Consider the following 25005-nt stretch of genomic DNA (forward strand, 5'->3'; position numbering starts at 1 on the left):
TAATGAAAGCATTCCTCATTTGCCTGTTTTAAAGCTAGTGTAGACAGTAATGGTCACTATGAATACGTTGCCCTTTACAGGTACAACATACATTTTCAGGTCAGCTAAGTCACACAAAAAGCAATGGCACTGAAACAGAAATGATTTGAGAAGCAGTTCCATTAGCCTGATTTTTCAAATAGCATTATATGTTCATTATTCATTATTTTAAGTTATGAATGCATGCTTTATTTACGCTCTGCAATTAACTTTCCCACAGAAAATAAAGTAACCCAGTTTTTAAATACTTACTCGCAAATGTTACCATAGTTTCCATTTTAATTAGATTTCTTTTTCATTGTTTTTCCCTTTTAATTTTTATTATTATTATTATTTTAATTTCCTTCTTCCTGGGACACCCATAGGGGATAAATATATCTTGAGGCAAAAGAGAGCATAGGAACAGAACTGAAGTATTTTATCTCAAACCAAGGCCAACACACCATGTGTTGTCTGAATGGATAGACATTCACAGCAGGATTAAAATTTGCTTGTCAGTTTCCTCCCAGGGCTCTTTTCAAAGCAAGGAAGATGAGTAGAGAAAAACTTTACACTTTCAGTGGCATGAAATGTCACGGTTATAGCAAAATTAAAGCACATTGTCAAGTTGGCTGTACCATGTCCCTCAACTTTAAAATTAGCTTTTGTTTTTGTCAGAAAATTACAAAAAAGTAAACTAGATAAAAGAAATATGCAGAAGCAGGCAATGATTTCTCTAGGTTGGAGGCAAAGCTATCAATCATCAATCACATAATCCAGTGAATACATTGTATTGTTAGTGTGGTGCGTGTCTTAGTGTGGTTCTATATGGTGTTCCACAAGGCTCTATCCTGGGTCCGCTGCTCTTTTCGATTTACATGCTTCCGTAAGGTCAGATTATCTTAAGGCATAATGTGAGCTACCAGAGCTTTACTGATGTATTTATCAATAGTGCCTGATGACCTCCGGTTTTCTGTTGTGGCGATCTGCACCACCACCACCCGATCAAATCACCGTGATGTCCCCACATTGATGGATTAAAGGCCAAAAGTACACATAACTATCATCATCAAGTTCTTCAATGTGAACCCTGAATATCATGAGGACTGATTGAGGTCATTTATGTTAGGTAGAATGCCTAAAGGGGGCAGGGTGATCTTGTGGCCTCGGAACCCCTGCAGATTTCATTTTTTTTTTTCTCTAGCCGTCTGGAGGAGTTTTTTTTGTTTGTTTTTTCTGTCCTTTTGGCCATCGGACCTTACTTTATTCATTGTTACTTAGTATTGCCAATCTTACTTTTCTATTTTTATCTTTTCTTTCTTCATCCTGTAAAGCACTTTGAGCTACATCATTTGTATGAAAATGTGCTATATAAATAAATGCTGTTGTTGTTGTTGTTATTGTTTTTGGACATCACAGGATATTACATGTAGTAGATATATTAACAGGTTGCCAGAATCAAAGATAAGTGACATATGACAGCTCTAAGGTATGTCAATGGGAGGAAAATCCACACTTACTGAAGGAAAGCTGCCCTATATTCCAAGGTACCTAGAGAGATGTTACCCTGGGGCAGAAGATCCAGACATTGTCAAGTGCTGGGAACATCCAAATCAAGAGAGTGAAGTCATGATGCGCTGGAAGGAAGCCTACAATTTACCCCCAAGACAGCCAACTCAGATTATACAGGATACGATCGGGGGCTGGTGGAATTCCTCCAGACAAACACTGGTAAGCAAAGGAACTCTCCTTAATTTTACCTTGCCCTGTACCATTGTGATAAGGCCCTTATATTGCTAATCAAAGTTTAATGGCATTGTGATATAATGTTTAGGAATGTTGCTTTAAAACTTTTTTCCACATCCAAAGTTTTTTTTTTCCTTTTGGTACTCCAGTGACTCTGTGATTCTTATAGTATAATTTAGCTTGGTTTTGTGAATGACTGTGCTGTCCAACGTTGTCCAATGTTGTGCTCCGTGCGTCCTGAAGAGGCCTCCCAACAAGATAAAAAAAAAATCTGAATGGTTGAAATGAGTCCTTTCAAGCCACCAGTGTTTACTTCGATTTTTAATTTTCATTTCATATCCATTAAAAGATGGTCAATGTGACCACTGTAACAAAAAATCTTACAGTTTATAAGAACCAGATAAACAATGGCTTAAATTTATTTAAAATCGGAAGTAAAAAGCAAAGTGAAAATGGCAGCATTGCCCATTAGAGATTGTTAGAAAAAGAAAATACAGCATGACCCATTAATTATGCAGTAGAGAAGAACTGAGTCTGTAGTTAAAACTTTTAGCAAGCCTATGATTTTCAAACCCTGAGAGGGATTCAAGGAGTAGAAACTGAAACCAACATCTTAATGAGCATTTTAAAAAACAGGTAGTAAAAAAAAAAAACAGGAATAAACTGTCAAAGAGCCAGCAGAATGCAGAGGATCTCAGGTTATGTAGTAATTAGTCATTTAACAACAAACAATTTGAACACAAAAGACTGCACAGTGGTTTAGCACACAGTGAATTAGAAACTTTTAGACTACCGGAAAATTCACAGCATTGCACTATTTTGCCAGTTGTTTTTTTTTTTGTGCCATTTTCTTTCCTTTCTTTCCTTTAAATATTTACCCATTGGCCAATTAAACTTAATAGACATGTTTAATGCATTATGATGTATTATTCACAAGATATAATGCAAACTACAGTATATTGTTCTTTGTTATTGTGCAATTTGTATTAGTTTTTCACATAAATGACAAATCTTAACAAAAAAAAATGATCAAACAATGCTTGGCACTTTATTTGTCTAAAAGGGTCATCTTTACTTAACTACATCTATAATACTGAAATAATGTATTAAGAATAAATATTTGGTGTAATTATTATTTTTCATTTTTGCACTTTTTTGCAAAAATTCTTTCATGCATTACTGGAACAAAAATTCTGCTTTCAACTTTCTTTCAAAACCTTTTATCATCCATCCTCTATTCCCCTGCCTGTTTCAGTTCAGCCTTATTTAATATTATACAAAAAGGAAATCAAGAAATCACTGAAGATACCTGTCATAATGCCCAAAGTGTTACCATTGATGTACTTTCTTTAAACTATTTGTGTTGAAATGTTTCAAACAAAGACACATTTTCACTAAATTGCCTCTGTAGTATAAAAAGTTCAAAGTATAACATAAATTACTGAAACTCCAATACTGGGTCACAGGGCTCCAAAACAAGAGCCAATCATGGATGAAGTGGCAGTCCATTACAGGGTCCATTAATGTACACACTTCCATACTGTAGGGACAATTTAGATTTTTCAGCTACCCTCAAACACATGTTTAGGAGGGACAGCTCAATGATGCAGTGGTAATGCCACTGCCTCACAGTCAGGAGATCCGGGTTCACATGCCAGGTCCTCCTTGTCTGGAGATTGCATGTTCTCCTTGTGTCTGTGTGGGTTTCCTCTGGGTGCTCCAGTTTCCTTCTACAATCCAAAGACATGCACATTAGGTGGAAGGAAATCCTAAATTGGCTCTAGTGTGTGGTTGGGGTGAATGTGTGATGAACTGGGTTTATTTCTGTTTTGCGCCATATACTAGCTGGGATAGGCCCTGTTCAGGACCTAATGAGTTAGAAAATGACTGACTGTCATATTTAGGAGGAAAACCTGAGTATCCAATGAAAACCAAAAAGGCAAATGGAGAAAATACAGCAACCAGATGCGGGATTTGGACACTGGATCCATGAAGCAGTAGTGTGAATCATTTTGTGCAAATGCACCTAATAAAATCAAAATCATATGTTTAAATGAATTATTCTAAGAACCAGGTTGCAAACTATTGTCTGAAGTCTCTGGACACATCAAGAAGGCCCCAATAATTGTTTGTACTGTTTAATGTCTAATGCAGGAAAAACAGATTATTTTATTATCTTTAAGATTTTAGGAAAAAACTGCCCACCAGGTTATATATAGCATGTATATTCACCCATTCTTCCTCAGAACCCACTTAATGCAATGTAGAGTGACAGTGACTGAGTCGTCAAAGTGCAATGTGAGAATAATCCCTCAATAACAACCACATTCAGGAGATTTGCAGACACCAGTTCACTTAATATGCATGGTTACAGGGTGAGAGAAGTAAGTCAGAGTACCCAGAAGAAAAACCCACAGAGACACTAAGAGAACATGCAGACTCCACATAAAAAATGACTAGCACTTGAACTTATTGTTCTTAAACTGTTAGCTGGCTAGTAATCATTTATGTAGTTAGACTGATTTTTTTTATTGATTAGGTGCATTGGAGATTCTAAAATTGACCCTAGTGTGTGCTTAGTGTGTCGGTGTGTATGTGTGCCCTGCGGTGGGCTGGCACCCTGCCTGGGGTTTGTTTCCTGCCTTGTGCCCTGTGTTGGCTGGGATTGGCTCCAGCAGGCCCCCATGACCCTGTAGTTCGGATATAGTGGGTTGGATAATGGATGGATGATAGATTGATTGAATTATTACAAATCAGTTTGTGATGATGATGAGTATGTGCTCTTTCTTTTTATGTTCCTGTTGCTTTATGTGTCTGAATTTCCCCAAAGTAAAAATCTTTATAAAGTTTCTCTAATTTAATCTACGTCAAAAAGTAACTGTGATATTTATAACAATTAATACAGAAAAAAATAAAGGGCATAATTTCTCGATATAGTCATCAAGTTATTAACACACTTAGTCCAACACTGGACAAGCTTCTGTAGGCCTTCAGAAAAAAAGTATTATTGTAAGCAACAAATCAAACATGGACTGTCTGATTGGTGTTCTTTGGGTAGCTCACTTGGAATCATAAGGCACAACCCTTATGAAAACCAAAGCTGTCTTGGATGAATTTGCAGATGGGCTACTACTTCAGCAATGCTCAAAAGGCTGTTTGTAAGAACCACGTCACGGGCCCCAATGTAGTAAATATGTACCCCAGCAGAAAAAAAGAGCTCAAAACTTACCAGAGAGAGAAGTGGATTAATATCTTCCTGTCTTTGGAATGGAAATGGCTTCATTTAACGTCACAAATTCACTAATCAAAGTGGGCATTAATGGCAAGAATTGCTGATTTTGAAGATAGTTTTCTTAATGCTATTTCCATTGTCTGAATTATCAATCCCTGATATCAAAATGGTAGAATATTGCTATAAGCAGAATACAAGCAGAATTCTGCTATTTTATTTTAGACCCAATTAATGATGGATTTGATGCTGGCAAATTTTTTTTTTTTTTTGCTTGGTGCATTCTTTATTTGTTAGGTTTTAGGCATACAGCATTTTAAATTATTGGTGAGTAGAACAATGGCAAAGAATTTCACTTTTTTACAACACAGAATGACCTAGGAATGATTTTGTTTGTTTTTGCTATATAAATACTTTATTTATATGTGCATGAATAACAGTGCTGTTGTCCTGGACTAAGAGTCTGAAGCAGTAAAGAGTTCCAAAATACTTGGGGGTGGGTTTACTTTCAGACTCCGGTGAGATACAAAAAGGCCCCCATAGACTCTTTATAAAATAAAGAGGGTGTATTCTTAAATACAATGCTCAGAAATAACATGAAGCTCCAATAAGCACACAAACCTAAAGGAATTGCCCAAAGCAATCAGGCAGTCCCAAGCAAACAAAGTCCAAAAAATAGAATCCAAGTATTTAAAAACAGAGCACAGGTTAGAAAATCCAGGAATACCCAAGAACTTGCCACTTCTAAGCACATTCATCCTTCTAGATTTATAGGGCAGATGGCAGTTCCTTCCAGCCATTGGCTGGTGGCCCACCTCTTGGGGGCTCACACACAATCATAAGCAGCTTATATACATAGACAAAACCAAACATAAAAAATGATAAATAGATAAATAAATTAAATAAAATAAATAAAAGAAAAAATGAACAAAAAAGACATAAAGAATTAATTTGAACTCTAAGGAGGAACCCTGAATGAGAAATGATAGCTGTTATGTACCTATGTTTTTGATTCCTGCCTCCTCTATCACCATTGATCATTTCTGCCACTCTCCTGTGGCTTGTACTTATCTTGTATGCTTCTGATTTCTATAATTCAAAATTCTCACCTTAAATCTCAGACTCAGACTATTGATGAGACTAAATTACCCTTACTTTTACTGTTGGATTATTGAAAAAAAAGTATAACTGACATTTCACAAGTTTATCCAGTCTTGTGAACCATGTTGGACTTTTCTTAAATGCAAACAGTTCTTAGACCAATTTTTAAAATAAAACAAGTTTGTCAAATGTTATGCTAACTTTGCATTGCTTCCTTAAGTTTTATGAGAAACAAAGAAAGATTATTTTAAGAATACAACAGGGACAATCCTTGCTCTTTGTATAAAAAAATACAAGGGCCCTTTCAGAATCTGTATTCAATGTGTTGAGCACATTGATATTCTCATATGTCTAGCTTAAAGCTTGAGACAAAAAAAACTCCTCTGTCAAAGCAAAACTTCATTTTTTTACTTTTTCACATCATAATTAATTCAAAATTAATGAACTCTGTATGCTGACTATACTTGTTCCAGCTCAACACAGTTGAAATTAAGGGCAATATGAGGGGAAGATGGGCTGCTACCACTTTCATGGCTTTGGGAACAGACATGTCTATACAATATAATAAAATGGCTGTAACAACAGCAAAGTTCAACCAATCCACCACAAGTCATAAATGTCATTGCTTTTACAATAGTAAACAAGAAGGGGTCTTCTCATAGTAACCATCCTACCCAGCAACAATCCCAAACTATTATAAAAAAAATTAACCCATAGGAGGGATAATCAAAGGGAGAACACAAAAGTAGCAAATATGTAGATGTTGGATCCATGGTTTATGATGGGATGGCTTTCTCATTAGAGGCCCACAGCAACCCCTTTGTTAATCTCTCAACTTCTTTCATCAATATTTTTAAATACATTTAACAAGGGGTTAGACATTCTTTACTGGATGTGATCTGGGGAAATATGAAAAAACTGTAAATATTCATTCTATGACACATGAAACATTTACAAGGGTTATAGCATCCTGGTGGCGTTCTTCCTTCAGTCCTAAGATAATGACGTCTTGTCCCGGTGAGCGTTTTTGTCTCTCTTTCATGGGGCCTTTCTCCTGCCATCCTTTCCTGCCTATTTGTTGCCTACCACTTTTCCACTAAGCCACCCATTACAATTAAAGAAAATTCTTCGGATTATTTGCTGCTTCAATCACTTTGCATTTTCTGTGCAATGTCTGGTTTTAAACACTGCTCTCCTTTTATCTCAATTGTTGTACTTGTCGCCAGTTTGCCAAGCACCAGTGAAACAGAACTAGCTCTAAAAATGTAAAGTGGTATCCAGATATGCTTAAGCAAATAATTTAAATTTCAAAAGTCACATCTACAATAGTGTATTGATGCAATACCAAAGTAAGTGCATCAACACACATTTAAAAGGGAAATATCATAGTGATTCACATACATAGAGCACATAGAAGAACATACAAAACAAATCATTTAATGTGCTACATTAGTTAAATTGGTATTTGAGAAACTAGTTAATTAAATGATTTTAAGATGAAGTTTATGATGTTCTACTTTAATGACAAAATAAACTAGGTGATTAAAGTGGAAATTTACAGATTAAAGTTGACATTTCGTGCTTTTCTCCTGCTGTGTGCCTATTTTTTTTCTTTGTACCCTAATAAGCTTTCATATGACACTCAGACGGTGGACTACGACTTTGATATCTGACAGCTTCTTTTTTATTTCGGGCACTGTGCGACTTTGTGAACTTGAGCTTTCAAGTTTCTCCGACACTCTGTGTCACTCGATCAACTTCCTTTTGTTGTTTATTCCACTGTTTAAACCAACAAATAGTACATTTTTCATTGCCTCCACTTAGTATTCGCTGAAATTCCTCTATTTCCCCCCGTGCTTTTGCCATTACTTTTTCACTGAACTTAAGGGCTATTTATGTTGATTTGCATATTCAAAGAGGCGTAATTCTGGGAGGAGTTGGGGTGGGGCAGCAGGCATGTGCACGTGTGTTACTTTTCAGGCTGACTGGGATTTCTGTAGTGGAAGAACTTGGAAGTTGCCATTCGCACAGATTTATGCATCTGGATTTTTTGTGCGTAGGCACATTTCTGCTTTAGTCCGTACGCCATGTTATAGTTTGAGTACTACACACGGTGTTATGCATGAGGCTCCAGAACAGCTTTAAGGAAAAGGAACATTAAAAAAAGAAAGACAGTTTGGGACTCCATGAGCAATCGCTCATTTGACACAAAGTCAAACCAGCAGTACCCAAGGATTCTCCAAAGAGACACAGTACCAAAGGAGTCCAGTCTTCATCTCAGGTCACTGGATAGCATCCATATTTCATAACCATATAACAAAACAGGAAGCACCAGGACTCTAAAGATTTGGACCTTCGTCCTTTTGCAGAGATATCAGGAGAACCACAGAACCCTTTCCTGCAACCTCATGATCCCCCCATGCGCTCTCTATCTATGTACTGACTTCATAAAAAGAGTCACCAGAGACATGAATGTCACTTCCGAGGTAAGTAAGCCTCTCAACAAGGTTAACATTCCCTCTGCAGACAGAGAGACTGCTGATGGCTGTGCCCAAGAGGTCATTAAAGGCCTAGATGTTGTTTTTTATCTAGGACACTCATAAGCCCAGACACTCAGACTTCTCACTCAGTCTCTCAAGAGACCCGATCAGAGCCTCCATTGACTCTGCGAAGATCACAGTATTGTTGGCAAAGTCAAGATCCGTGAATCTTTCTTCACCAACAGATTCCCCACAGCCACTGAATCCCATGACCCTGCCCAACACCCAGTCCATGCAAGCATTGAACAGAGTCAACTGGCAAAAATGCATAGGTTCTGCCTCCACTCTCCACAGCACTCACAGTACCAGTGTACAGGCCAGCAAAGATATCCACGAAATTCGGGGGAATCCTGCAAAGTCTCAGGATATGTCACAGGGCAACTTGATCAACTGACTTGAACACTTTATGAAAAAAAACAAAGAATGCAAAGAAATGCTGCTGATATTTGCATTTGTGCTCGATGAGAAACCTCAATGCCAGAGTGCAGGCAATGGCAGACTAAAACAAGACTGCATTGGTCGCTGGTGATCAAGGATCCTATTGAGGATGATCCAGCAAGGCTTTCAATTGGTCTGAGATTTGGGGAATCTGAAGACCAAAATCAGCACACAGAATTTCTTTTCATGTTCCTCAAACCATTCCTGAACAAATTTTGCAGTGTGTAGGACACAATTCTCTACTACATATGTATATTCTGTATATACTGTATCTGTGTGTGTGTATGTTGTTGCACACATGCGAGGAGGAGGCAGCTAAAGGGCCTATGTAATAGTAATTCCATGACAGACCGGGGGGGCATTAACTAACTCTCTTGATTCCTTGCAGACCACTCTCTGGAAATCCCATCAGGTTCCAGGGCCACTGATGATGTCGCTTTTGGGCCAGATGACATCACTTTCGGTCCTGGGCCTAGAGATGACACCACTTCCAGTTCCAGCCCTAGAGATGATGTCACTTCCTTAACCGGCCTATAAAGCCACCATCTTAACTCAAAGACTTCAGTTCTGTTTTGGACTCCGACTTGTGAACATATCACAATTATTTAAACCATTTTGCAGCCAGGATATATTATACGGGTGGTTGCCCCAAACCTTCATGATGACTTTGTGTCTTTATTCTGACAGTGTGCGTGCATGCGTGTGTGTGTGTGTATAGATCATACAAAATTCTGTTGTAAACAGGGCTGCTAACAGTGACAAGGCTTGCCCCTGTTTGATTTTGAATACTCTAACTGGGGATGCACTATGTCCTCAAGGTGGACTCAACTGTGGTTTTGCTCTTTACTCCAAACCTGTTGGCTGCCTGTTGACAGTTCATTGTTGGCTCCTCATAACTTAATGAAATAAGCAGCAGCCATAAATAGCAGGAGACTCAAATCCAGGTGTTCCTGAAAGTGGTGGAAAAGAGATGTACAACAATGAAGACAAAATGGTCATGTTGGCAGCTAACCAGAGGAATCAAGATGTGAATTGTGTACTATACAGAGGAGGTACAGTTCTGAAATGAATCCTGTAATAGAAAAGGTAATGGTGGAGGAAGTTCACTACAAACTCTTTTATTTAGCTTATGTGCCAGGGTATTAGTCCTTGATGGGAATGCCTAGTTTTAATCTATGGGAAGCAGTCATATTATTTTTGTTTAATTTTCTGCTGACACTAAAGTGCTGATTTAAGATTTTTACAGCTGCATGGTAAAAAATGTAAAATATATTATTTAAACAGAATATCCCAGCTTAATAACAAAGCAGCACAGTGCTGAAAAATCAGCATTGCTTGCACCCTTATTTTAATTTAAAACACATTTTTTCTTTCCAGTGTGCATTTTAATGCATATTTACAACGAGATAACAAGAACACATGGCATGTTTAAGAATTTTGGAAGGCATAATATAAAAACACTCCTGTATTTTGTGAATTTATTCTTACAGAATTCAGCAACACTAGACAAGAAATAAATAAATAAAAAGATTCTCAGCAGTGGTTCTTATTTTTTAACAAGTTTTGCATTTGTGTGCAGCATAAGTATTAATATACATACTGTATTACTTGTGGGGTTGGTGCTTATTTTAAATATTACAGGTTCCAAGCCCAAATGTGATATTTAAAAGCACAAAACATTTATAAACATAACTTCATTTGCAGATTGCCTTCCTTCTTTCTTTTTTAAATAAATATTTAATCAGCGTGGATCTCAAATATGAAAATGAGTTTTAGCAGAAAGACCAGTATAAACATTTTGTACAGTATTGCTATTTAAGGGATATTGTTTATTTTACATATACTATACCCATAGAGGTGTTACAGAAAGTGGAGGTGCACAGAATTCCTTAAATATAAGGTCTAAAAAGCATTCCTTAATAACTGAAAATTGCTTAGCAAAGAAAGAACAATCCCATGACAGCAAAATAAAAATGAGGGCAAGAAATAAAAATGACATAACAATGTCTTATTACCTGAATGACAGCTTTTGTTTGTGGTCCCAAGCATGGTAACACTTCTAAGTCTCTGTAGTTACGAATGGTGAAAGAGAGAGATTTTAACACAGAGGAGGCTCGCATAAATGCCAGGCAGTGTCCTTTGTTCTCATTAAACTCAAAATGTTCAGCCAAGACATCAAATGCATCCTGCATAATAAAACAAAGTGATGAGACTATAACAGAAATATTCCCATTTTATAAGCAGGGTACTGATACACCCCACATCAAGACAGCAATAAAATAAATTCCAAGCTGCATTGTATCATATATAAAACTAATGTGTTCTGTAAAAAAAAAAGAGTGAGCCTCCTTATAATTTTTGGGTTATGTCTAAAGTAAAGGTATGATACAAATCATTTATTCCATACCTCTTAGCGTGTGAAACTTTGAACTATTTAGCCCCCAACCCCAAAGGACTGAATTTGCCATTTTCTGTGACAGATGTCATTGCTGTTATTAAGAAACTCTGCAATGATAATGCAGGGAATATAGAATAAGATTTACCCAGAAATGTTAAAAGCACTAAAAACCACAGCACGGTGGCATTTAAAGTACCCTTGGATTGGTAGCTTTGAGCAGAGGCCTGAAATTTGAAAACTTGAACCAGACTGTGATTTCCACTTCCTGAGGTTACACTCCGTAATGTTCCTAAGGAAGGATGCTGGAATAGAAGCTCCAGGCAGTAGCCAAATATTGAGCTGTTCTTGCGCAGAAGCATTATGGAGTTGGGAACAAATGTCCTGTCTTCTTGTTTCTAGTGTTGATCTAGAGTTGGCTTACAACCGTGTGACAATAAACATTACATTGGGAGATGCTGCAAGAGCAAGAAGCTTCTGGACTGTTATTGTGTTCCATTAATTTACTGTGCTGGTTTGCATTATTGGCATTTAGTAAAATTCCCAATATGTAGGACTGAGTGTTGGACTACATCAAGGATGCGCCTTTTCTCTTTCTTTTTCGGAATATCATGATCACGATGCAGTTAAGTCTTAGAGAACAGAGACTTTGAGGACCAAAAGGTTACTTCTTTGTTCCATATGAATGACAGTGCTCTTTCAGTCTCATGTGACTACCATCTTTAGTCCAAACTGGAGCTTTTATGATGAGAATAAGCATATTCTTATTTGAGATCTTGTTTAACTGATAGAAGAGTGGCTTGCTCTGTTAAGGTGTGAAAAAAGCAGCTGTTTTCCGACATAGAGGAGTTTAAGGACATTAGGACCATGTTAATGAGTGAGGTAATCATGAGACTAACCAAAGAATGGATGGGGCATTGACAGTACTAATGGTCTTTAATATCTCATAGAGCATTGGTAAAGTTATGCTACATACTCTGAGGAAGTTACTACTTGTGTATGTTCTCAAGCTTTCAGTAATGTCTGCAAAAAGTCACAACTTAAAGTGTTAGAAATGAGATACCTTTCCTGGTTAACTGATAGTAGTAACAGTAGTAGGATTGTCACATATACAGAGGACTTTGAAATTCTTCCCTGGATGCCTGACCAACACATAATGTTTCGTCATTCTCTGGGGCAAAAATATAGAAAATAATTTATTGTTAATGCTAATACCCAAGATAATACACTAAAAAACTGGTGTAATGAAGAAAATCAGACAAACAGAACCATTAAGAAGGTTATATATGCAGCCAAATTCTGCCAGATATTATAATGTTACACTGCTGACCAATGAAAAAAAAATGGTTTTAAAAGTCTAGATGCTCCAAATTACGAGGAACCAGTTGCTTTGCATGTCTGAGACACAGCCTGTTATAAAGAAGTGGAGACCCTGGTCGTGATGAAGAAAATATAACTTTCGGTAAGCCTAGGAACATCCCAGGAGAAGCTGTAAGCAGATGGTGCTAATGATGAGGAGGTCTACGCAGGTATGATCAGTGTGTTATCATTGAGTTAGAAATGAGAATGAGCATGTAAAAAGTGTTTGATGTGCAAACTTGTTACTGTGCAGAAGTTTCTCTTTGATGATTAGGCATCAGTCAGAAATAGGGACAAAAAACTGGGTGAATCCAATTCATTTACAACATGTCACAGAAGAGAAAAAGTTTATTCTTTATTGTAATGCAATGAACTAAGCTACACAATCAAACATGGAACCTTGAATACTTTTATTTCAAAATTAATGTACATATTAAAATGCAGTGTCTCTGAAAAAGTCCACACTTCTCATGACTCCAATCAAATGTACACATTTTGATTAGAATTGTAAAACACTTTTAAAGATTTTTGAAAATATATACATATACATGCAGCTAATTGCAAGCTATTAAAAAAACAAATGTAATGGCCTTGAAGGGCTAAAAGCAAGGGCTGAATAGAAATGGAAACATTAAAGAATATGGCTTGTGTTCCAGGAAAACACTAAACAAGAATTTATGAACGTCTAATGTGTTGACATTATGTTACTTGAATAAAACAGTCATTTTTGCAGACTGCTGAAATGTCATTAGAACTACCATTAAAATATGCATTTTTATGACATATTATGCTTTGTTGTTAGTGAATCAAGCATGCAATGAAAGTATTTGGTTTATAAAAATACCATAATTACTCAGTCATGAAAGTTTTTTTTACTGTTGTAGCTCAAATCGCTCTTTATTATGAAATGTGTTCTGTCATAAAACAATTTACCCTGGAGATTGCAGAGGTTTGAGTAAGTTACAGAAACGTGAGCAAGCTGTAATCATTTTAATAGGGGTCGTGGGATTTTGTTCTTCACTAAGGAGAATAGGATGTGCAAACTGGGAGCTTAGACATCCAAAACGTTTCAGATATGGAATTAGATAGATTGCCATTACTGGCATCACACATTTTTGCATGATAACTGAACATCACTTCAAGCCACTTAAAAACCTAAACACAACAATGTTATACAAATAGTACATTTCTCATGGAGACCATACAGACTTTACCTTGTATTGATTACACCTGATAATGATAGAATTTTTTTTTGATAATTGAAAATAATAAGCACATTCTAAAATGTCAATATGTGTACAATAAATCATTTTATGAATATTTTCTGAATTTTTTAAATTATATATTATTTCTTTGTAGCTACAATAACATAGCAGAAACAAAAACTGTAGGCAGTACTAAATTCTCTCTTCAGAAATGTAAGTGACACCACCAACCAAGCAACTCCATTAAGGTTCAAAGTTAATATTTTTATTTAGTCATAGAGTTTTTGTTTTCCTCTCCTGTCTGGTCATATATTATCAGATCTGCTCTTGACTTTTACGACTATAACCATTAAAGATTCTTTCGAAAGTAATTTGTCTATTGCCATTTTGTAAAGCACTTTGAGCTACAAGAAAATGTGCTATATAAATAAATGTTGCTATAGAATGATGACATATAAAATAAAATGATACATAAAATAAAAACAGTTTGTTTTCTTTTGAAAAGGCATATTGTGATACCAAATGCTCCACATTTCTGTGGAATCCTTAAAATGTAATGCTGTAAAGATTTCTACTCCAATGTACGCTTCAATACTCTTTGTGTTCTTTTTATGTTCTGTGATTTTCTGCTTTGATAGGTTCTTGTAACTAAGGCAGCATAAATAGCTTGCATTTTGTTCTGAGTTCTTCACATGTGATGATCAATCTTGTATCCCTGTTCTGTAACCCTTGTTCCCAACCAGCTCCCCAGACTGATGTTCACACAATTATACTGTCCACTTTTCTGCTCTGGATAAAAGCATCTGCCAAATGAGTAAATGTAAATGTAATATAAAACCTGTTTTGTATACCCACCATAGAAGTGAGCAAAGGACTAAAACAAAGTCACACACACTATATATGATACTTGTTGACCTTTCAATCTGATCTCAGTCACTTACTGCTAACTGTTTTTCCTCAGTATGAGGAAGGAGGAAAAATTAAATGAATTGGATCAGAACATAACTGGAAGTCAAAATAACAAGCAAAATCCAAAAACCAGGATGACAAAAAGTAATATCACCAAAGCCAAAACTTCAAAAATCAAGGCATAAGGTCCAAAATACAGATTGTTCTTATTCAAAAAAATGTTTTAGATGATATTCAAAATCTTGGATACTATGCTAATGGTGACTTTTAAAGTTTCACATGAAGGGTTCCAGGTACACGCCCTCTAGCAAACTATCACTGTATCTGAGAAACAATGTCCCAAAAAAATCCAAAAGAAACACCACTTCTAAAATTTCAAAACAGAAAACATTTGGAAAAAAGCTATTCAAGATACAAAAAATAAAACTTGCCCAAATCAAAACACTAATTAAACAATAATCAGATTTGTGTATTGAAATATGAAAGAAACTTTCGTGTAGCCCCAGTCTTTTCTTGTGATCCAGGAAGAAAAAAGCAGGGAGCCATTTTGTTGATGTTCTCAAAAAGACTGAGCCTCTGAAAACACTCTCTTTTAAAAAGATCAAATCTCCCTTAGAATGAATTTAGGCTTTAAAAACCTTGGCTTTTATATTTGATGTGATTTTAGTTTTATCTTTTGCTTTGCAATTTTGTACTTCCTGAACCAGTTTTGATCAGCAAAATTAGCAATAGCATTTTTCACAACAAATGTTTGCTAGGGACCTTGTTTTCCAAATATTTTCCTAGAAATTCCCCATGGCTGCTGTATACTAATATGTCATTCCCACTACCTAATGATACTTTGCAAGGTCAGCATCACAGACCTGCAGAATCCATGTGCTCAACCTTTCTCTCAGCATGTGTTTAAAAAAATTACAGCATTTTCATTTGAGGGGGCATTAGTTGACTGTAATAAGAATATTAGGATGTTAGAATATTATGAATACTACCTGTGGATATATAACAGTGATCCCTGTAGCGCAGCAATGGATAGCTAATTTGCATGCATAATTAGCCATGTGCTGGAGCTTCAATCTAAAACAAGTGCTACTTCTATCTGAGTCTTTTGTTGTTGGAAGCGCAGTGGCACAATAATAAGCACTGCTGCCTCACAGTTCACATCACATTTTTGACCACAATAATTTGTCGAGCAAAGTTGCCAAATGATTCTGTCATTATAATCCACTCAAAACTAGTTCCTCCTTCCCTATTGAATTCAAAGCATTTTGTGAAGTTCAGCAAAGTTTCTCTTTTGCTTGGTTACTTCTCCAAAATATTCCTAAAAGTCTAAGATGACAACTGTGCGATGGGTGTTATATTGTGTGACAAATGTAGTACAGTGGACAGCCAGTGTGTCTTTTTCCTGCCTTGTGTCCAAGCTGCAACCCACAGCTTTATAACTGGATTAAGCAGGATTAACAAATTGTTACTTCGTTAGTATTTTGCGATTATTAACATTTCATTTGGTATTTTAACTTTAGGCTGTTTTCTTATTATTTTTTAAATTTGTAATGATGCAGCACCATTTTGTTTTTTTTCTAACAGTTGTCGCTAGATTGATGGTGGTTGCCATGTGTGTAGCCATCATGCGATTGTTTTGTTGTAGCACTAGTGTTGGTTTGTAATATTTTGTATCCTGTTTTTGGACTGAATGAATATTAAAAGCCTTTTCCAAAAAGCAAAGTTTTGTTACATAATTTCATATGAGTTTCTTAACAACCTTTTGTTTTATTTTGACTTTGAATTTTAAAACTGTTTTGAAGTTCGATACTGTGATTTTCTGGTTTTGCCTTGAATACTGCTGGCTTTCCTTTTGCAGTTCCTTTGAACAAAGAAATTAACGTTAATTTAATAGTCCTATTTCACTCTTACTGTTTTATTAACACGTTGTCATGCATCTGTTTTTATGTATTTCATGTTTGTTTTACATTAGAATTCCATTTTTGGGATTTATTTTCTGTTTGAGCTTAACAAAATAAAATTTTATAGTTACACAGTGCTGTTTGGAAATATCACATGATCATGATTATCGTATCAATAACATCATGGAAGTAAATATTGTTATTCCATGTACAGTATTATCCCTTGGTGGATAAAATTATTGTCAAAGCTTTTCAGTATTGTCGTAAGTTTCTAATATAACTAGATCCTAGTGTTAGGTTTGTCTGTTCTGGCTTCAACTTTGTTTTGTTATTTACTTAAATGTTAACATCTTGCTCCTTCTGCTTTGATTCCTGTCTTTTTCTGATGTCCAGTATTTCACCCCTTACCTCACTGGACTACAATACTTTTTTGGGGAAGTTTAAAAAAAGACATGTGAAAAAAAACTTCTATTAAAGAATAAACAGCAAAAAGTATAACCCGTAAAAGGATTTTTAAAAGAGCAACCAGGAAATGGTTCAAAATACAACCAGACGTAATTAACAAAGAGTCAATACTATCAAAACAACAAAAGCAAAATGCTAGGCCAAAAAGCAAAGGTTAAAAAGGCAGGCTATAGTAAAAAACAGAAACAGATTAAGAAAACAAGCACACAGCAACCATAAGTCTCTTAGAAATACCCCAATACATGGACAACCTGAGTGTTGTGCCACCAACCTTTACATGCCTGTAGCAATGACACCATCAAATCATACATACACATCTACTGTATATCGATTCTCAAGCCCACCTAATCCATTTCAGATCAGAGCCACGTGAATGGTATGACACTAACCTACAGTACAATTTATTAACAATATTCAAATCAGCATGTGAGATGAAAGTCTTTCAGCAGCATGCAAAAACTTAAGAAATTCTTTAAATTTAGACATTCAACATTTATAAAAGGAATTACCGTGAATATTTTATTGCAGTTCTTCAAAGTGGTCTTCCTTTGGCAAGCATACTGAGAAATTGTTCCACTGCTGCCCAGCCCTGCACTACAGTCTTTTATAATTGTGGAATCTTCTACCTAAAGGTAAGAATTGATTGTTTTATTGATTATATAATGGGTCCCACAGATCATTAAAGAGTGCTTTATCAAGGAAAAATAATTAAAATATATGCTGTATATTTGTAAACATACAATGAATCTGAAGAGATCAAAATGTTGACTTTGAGATTTAATTAATTAATTAATGAGCTGTCACATGCAGTGTATTTCTACTGATTATAATTATTAGTTTCAAGCGTTGTTATTTAAGGATAATAATACAAACAGTCTTTTGTCTTCTCTCAGTTTATTTTAGACGTTTATCTAACATACACACTCATCATAAATTGCAATACATATCAAAACAGAATTAGAAGACACTGAAACATGACACACTTTGGTAAGGTCCAAAATGAATCCTCAAGGTGGTTTTATGGTCATGGTGCTGTATTGTGTAACACTGTATGTGTGATTTATTATACATTACAATATAATGCAATTTATTTTTGTATAGCCCAAAATCACAAAAGAAGTCCTGCAATTGACTTTAACAGACCCTACCTTTTGACAGCCCCCAGCCTTGGCTCACTAAGAAGACAAGAAAAAACTTACAAAAAAACCCTAGTAGGAAAAAGAGATCTTGGGAAAGGCAGTTCAAAGAGAGACCACTTTCCAGGTAGGTTGGGTGTGCAGTAGGTGTCAAAAAAAGGGGGTAAATACAATATAATACACAGAACAAAACACAAGTAATCCTCAATACAGTGTAATATTAAAATAAAAATATTACAAGTACAGAGCAGAATTTAACAGTAGATGATATTTATGTTAATTAGGTAAGAATACAGAATATGAGTTTTTTTTGCAATATTTATACATAGAAAGACTTATTTTACTTTTGTGCATGAAAGGTATGCTGGCATTTACTTAACAATATTAAATGCCAGTTGGTATTGAGGTTTTGAATAGGGCCCTTTTGAAATCTAAACATTTAGAGAACAAGAAAAGAAGAACTGATGGCCATGCACAAAACATTTTATATAACCATGAACGTGCTGAAACATTCTACTTACAGAAAACAAAATGTGAGAAGAAAGGTGAACGTGACAGCTAATGTTATAACTAACATTTGAATCGAATAATAAAAGAGTTTATTGCTGCTTGCTCACTTACTGTTTTTCACAGTGGTGTAATATCTGAGCACTGTCTTGTTGGAAGTCTCGAAGCCATTCAGCTTTGGCATGTGTTCTCCATGCCAAGACACAGCTGTTGAACCTTCACCTGAACCTCTAGCAGCAATGAGCAAAACAGCCAAGTTTAATGCTGACGTAAAATTTCTGTCATGAAACTGATGTTAAAAATTGTTTAATATTTGGCTTTATAAAACCAGCAAAAGTGAAACTCACTAAACAGTATTTCTATGGAACAGGAAATAATATTGCTTTCATTTTGGCTGCATAAGATAGGTAAGACACAGCTACCAGTAAAATTAATCACATTCTATGGCTCTTGCTTACATGACCACAAAGCGCATGTGATATGTTGCTTATTTTTCACACAAAGATGAACCGACACACACATTACCAGGAGCGGACTAGGTCTCAAAACTGGCCCGGGCATCCTTCAACAAGTGAGGTAATGAGGTCGACTCACTCAGCCCATTATTTATTGTAATTTTCTTAAAATTTGTGATGAGTATGCGGCTCGCTACTTGCTATGAGCCTATGATATGAACTCTATCTAAAATGTTGCCAAACTTAATTTGTTCACTGTTGTTTACACACAACCTAAAATTTGACGACATGCTTAGAAATTAAATTTATGTGCTTTACAACTTTATTTCGTCATACTAATAATCGCAGGTGAAAACCACTAATTATGGCTCACGGCGACGACCAGAGAACAATAAAATGCATAATACATAGTCTAAACTAACTATTAGTACAGAAGAATTTAAATACTACATGTAAATGTACTGACAACTAAAACTAATTGATGACATAATATGGTATATTATAAATCTATATATAGGACTATATAAATCGCAGTACCGGACAGATAATGTTTAGTAGTGTAGTACTTTAGCAAATTAATTTTATTGTCAAACATTAACCAGTACATAAAATTTATTTCATGAAATGCCGGCATATGACCAGACCAGAGTCTGCGGCCCACCGGGTATTGCCCAAATGCCCTAATGGTCAGTCCGCCCCTGCACATTTCTGTGCTTCTCATTAAATGGGAAGTCTGCTCCTTGGCATTACCTAGCAACTGCCCTTTATGTTTTTCTTGATTTTTGTAGATGATTCTGGGGATATGCATACTCTAAGCATCACGCAGGAATGTATCATTTCATTCTGCAATGGATCTTTAGGATTGTGATTACCAAGATTATCATCTGTGACAGATAGGGGGCACTGTCTTCCCCTTGAACCCTCAGATCAGATGCCAGACACCAGATAAAAGTCCAAATTCTTGACTTTTTATTATAATAAAGTGCACAAAGCACCCTCCACTCCACAATACTCATATACAATAAACAATAACAATAATCCAATCAATAATCAAATCCTCCACTCCCAGACACGTTGTCACCCTTCCTCCTAACTCAGTTCAACTCGCTGGGGTTTCCCATAGTTCTTTTAAAGTCCCTGACCAGGAAGTGTTTCTGATCCCTCAATCCATATTATTCTTATCATTTCCGGGTCAGATCAAAACTCCTCTTTTTCTTCAACCTGGAAGTACGTCATTTCTTCTGTCCCCGTGACTGGGACATACTTCCGGGCTGTACGGAAAATACTTCTTGAGCCTCCCTGCAGCATACTCTGGTGGCCCCCATGGTATCCAGCAGGGTTGCGAAGGAAAACTCCAATGTCCATGATGCCCTGCTGGAATTCGGGGCATCTCCACGTCGCAGGGAGAGCTGTATCTGGCGGCGTGGAGGTATTGGCCAGGATGAATGGCCGGCCATATCCCACACATCATAATTAGCAAAGCAAGTATCATACTACCAGATCAACCATTGTACAAGTCTCACTTTTCAACAAAATATCTACACTGACCTAAAATGGCTCCTTTTATATTTTCACTGGAGAACTTTATTTAAACATGGAATGACAACCAGAAAAAACACATGGAATTGGCACATAAAAAATGCTTCCAGACAGGAACTAAACATCTTTATTCCTGTGTAAATGGCATGCATTCCATTAGTCATGAAACACTACAAGCTTAATTACATTTCTGAAACTTCATGTGAATCACTGGCTCATCACCTTACTCGGAAATTAATTTTGTCCATGCCCCTTGTCTTACCATTTATTTGATGATGTTAGTGTACTGCATTTACAGTTGTTTCTTCCAAGAAGACACCTTAGCTTAAAATATGAAAGCAATGTTTTATTTCTCCAACAGTGTTCTTTCTTTTGCCATTTGTTTTGAGTTGTGTGCATTTTTGGGTTAGCATTAGGCTTCCAGATAAATATAACATATTTCAGGCAGCATTTACTCCTGACAAATACAAGTGGAGTGTGTGTTAGGTGATACTGTAAGTATTTGTGTGTACTGGTGTTTCCTCAGTCATGCAATTGGCACTGGCTGGGTTCTCTTTTCAAAATTGATTATGATGCGTTTTGAGTCAAGTCAAACCTTTTTTTAGAAATAAAACAGATCATTTGGCTCCAATGTAATGAGCTTTACAAATAATATGTTATGGCACATCTAGTTGGCAAGAGAGTGCTGGGGTAATGCCAGGAAGCTTTCAAAGGAGAGTGAGTTACAAGCTGGTACTCTTTGCATGCCCATGAGGAAAGACAGCGAGCACTAAGGGGAAGGTCATGAAGGACAGGCAAACAGCCAGTGTTGCACTGTGCAAGCACTTGGGGTGACACACAAAGGGCCGAGTAGAGTCACTGGGATCATGTAGCAGTGGGGAAGATGCCTGGAGTTACTACAAAGTGAATTGTCCTGGTGAACATTATAGTCAAAGAATTAGACCAGAAAACTGATTCAAGGGCTTATGATCATGTCCCCCCTAAATCCAGAACATCTTGTAACCTCTTGCTGGCTCTCTTATGTCTCACTTTTTCAACTTGTTAAGTTACCTAGCCTCTAATGTCTTGAGCACTTTGAGTAGTGAGAAAAAACACTTAACGAATGTAAAGAATTATTATTATTATTATTATTACAGAAACATCACATGTGCCATGTAGATTACGTTACTGTACTGGTGTCCCTGTGTATTTTACAGAGCATTCACCATGAGTTCAGAGTGCTCTCACATAGTCAGTGTGTTTCTCCCTATCCTGTGAAGGACTAAAGATCACTTTGTGCCATTCTGGTGGTGCCCTTGCTCCAGCCTTCTCTTGTCAGCTGGATTCCACTTCGTAATAATAAAATGACCTCTAAAGAACTTATGCAGCATTTGATCAGCATGAGTTAGTTTGTTAATATACTTTCATTTAACAGGGAATTTTAAAATGCACCTACATAATTCCCTGTTTTTACAGACAACATTTGTCCCTCAGTTACGCAAAAGCCTTCAGGGATTTACTTTACTGAAAGTCAATGCTGATTATATATTAATATGGTATATTAATTAGTGATTAATAACAGAAATGAAAACCAGGACAATGAAGGCTGACAAAAATCAACCAGTTAACCTGTGTAAAAAGAAGAGACTCGACACACGTAAAAAGGTTTGGGGCAGCCACCCGTATATTACTCCTAGCTGCAAAGGTTTGGTTTTCCATTCAACAGAGTAGTTGATTGTGCAGAGTCCAAAACAGAACTGGTGAAGGTTGGAAAAGATGGCGGTTTTAAATGGTCAGACAGGAAGTGATGTATGTTAACTGGAAGTGATGTGGGTTGACCGGAGGTGGTGTTTCTCTGACATCAGCCTGGGAGCCGGGACCGGAAGTGACAATCTTCTGGGCGCCGGAACTGGAAGTGACGTTCTTCTAGGTGCCGGAACTGGAAGTGACGTTCTTCTAGGCGCCGGAACCGGAAGTGACGTTCTTGATTCAGATAGGTTTTCCCGCGGCTGGTCTGTAGAGATAGCAGAAAAAGGTTTAATGCACCCCACCCTCCCCTGGCCTGGCGTGGAATTACCTTTACTTGGTCCACACAACGTCCTCCTATTCGCACGTGTGTGACACCTGAAACTATTAATTTTATTGGGTGACTTAGACACATAATCAATTATTATTGCAATCATCATTGACCTCTACTTTTCTCTGCTTTCTTTTCTGTTTTTTCTGTGGTGGTTTTTTGTGCCATCACCACCTGATCAAAACACTTTTCAGCTGCTTGTGATATTGGAATGAAAGCAGATACTCCAAATGTTAACACGTCCCACGGCATTATGGACAAAGTTTAAAAACAATAAAGAACTTCTCAAGCACATTTATGTTAGGTAGAATGTCCGGAGTGGGTTGGGTGGTCTTTTGGCCATGGAACCCCTGATGATATTGTTTTTTCTCTAGCATCACAACCCTGGTGTTTTTTTTTCCCATCATCCATAGAATTGGAATTATAATTACAAACTTATACAAATCTTTAAATAAGGATTCTATCCGTTACTTCAATATTTGTGTTATGTAAGTACATATTGATTTACAGTACTATTTTTAGTATGTTATTTATTCTTGACATCTTGTAAAACAATTTCATCTACATTCTTGACATGAAACTGTGATATAGAAATAAATGATGTTAGTGTTGTTGTTAATTAAAAATCACACTGAAAAAAAAGCAGCCAGGAGCTCAACTAGCACCAAGGCCTGGATCACATAAATAAGGATGGCCTCTTGCATTCTTTTACAAACAATGGATCACAATTCTGACACTGTATATCAGTCCAGTATTTGTAGCTGAAAAGCTTAAAAATTAATTAGTAAATCTTTTGTTGAAGACAGGGAGAGGAGGTGTTTAGACGCTATAATGGCCGAGTCATTGAGAGAGAGGCGGGGTGTGCCTTGTGATAAATTAACCCTCTCACATTGTATCCACCGTTACTAGGAGAAACTCTACTATCCCACAGACCTAAATTATTTTGACAAACAGAAGAATCGTTAAGTCCAAAAGGACAAAGAATACAGTAAAGGAATAGCCTGGGATAAAAATATTGTTAGTAAAAACAGGCAGCGACATGTTTAGCAGATATCAAGAGGGGTCCAATAACTAAAGACAATATTCAAGACAAAAGTCAAAGTTGAACGGACAAGAGTAAAACTTCCCAGCCAATACTAACAAGAAGTTCTCTAAGAAGAATTGTTTGGGTGAATGGCAACTTATTATTTTGATTCAGAAACTTGGTTACTGAGTGCTACTTAAACACTGTTAAAATGTGATATCATGTGTCACATTAGTGTCAATTATGTGACTGGAAAGGATAAACAAGGTGGCCACAGCAATAACAAAAGAACACCAAATGATGATAATAATAAAAAAGGTTTCGTGAATTCCTGTTAATTTCACAACTACATGAAGCTAGCATGCTCTTATTCAAAATACAGAGACATCATTCAAGGTTGACTTAACTAGCCCCCTGTGAGTGAGTGCATGAGTATGACTGGTGACCGCCTGGTATCACATCAAGGGCTGATCCATGCTTTGTGTTAATACTGACGGAAGAGGCTATAGCTTCTAATCTAGAAATCAAATTCAATAAATAGAAGCTTGTGTGTGCTGTGGCTGTGCTTCACAATAAACTTAAGAAAAATAGGAAAATAGTCCTTGAAGTGTAACATCATTCAATTACAACAAGGATGAATATAATAATGATACTATGAATATCCAGAAATTAATCTTATGTTTACTCTTCAAAACCCAAAGAAAGGTGAAAAATAAAAAATATACTCCACCCAAGAATTATATTTTGTTTAAGTTTATTACCCCACGTACTTTAACATTTTTTTTCTCAGCCATTACTATAACATATGTTTTCATGCAGAATGGACAGAATAAAAATTTATGGTATAACAGAAGCCAATAGTATCCAGTGCTGTACAACTTGAAATAAGGTCAAAAGCATTGATGGAAAAAAGAAAAAAAATCTCACGTTACTTGTGTCACATAAATTACATGTCAGTTATCCAGCTGCATACTTAAAACTT

The 25005-nt window shown here is 36.3% G+C and overlaps 1 protein-coding gene across 1 annotated transcript in view; it reads right to left on the reverse strand.

Moving 5' to 3' along the window:
* The window catches only part of dntt (deoxynucleotidyltransferase, terminal), a 482548-nt gene that overhangs the window by 391984 nt on the left and 65559 nt on the right, over positions 1-25005 (reverse strand). Inside the window, exons 3-5 of the mRNA XM_039775652.1 lie at positions 23889-23932; positions 17816-17932; positions 11088-11258 (exon numbers count right to left, since the gene is read on the reverse strand). Of these exons, the coding sequence (XP_039631586.1) occupies positions 11088-11258; positions 17816-17932; positions 23889-23932 (332 nt within the window). The remainder of the gene's footprint in view (positions 1-11087; positions 11259-17815; positions 17933-23888; positions 23933-25005) is intronic.

This window comes from Polypterus senegalus, chromosome 1 (assembly GCF_016835505.1).
Source record: "Polypterus senegalus isolate Bchr_013 chromosome 1, ASM1683550v1, whole genome shotgun sequence".
Lineage (NCBI taxonomy): Eukaryota > Metazoa > Chordata > Cladistia > Polypteriformes > Polypteridae > Polypterus > Polypterus senegalus.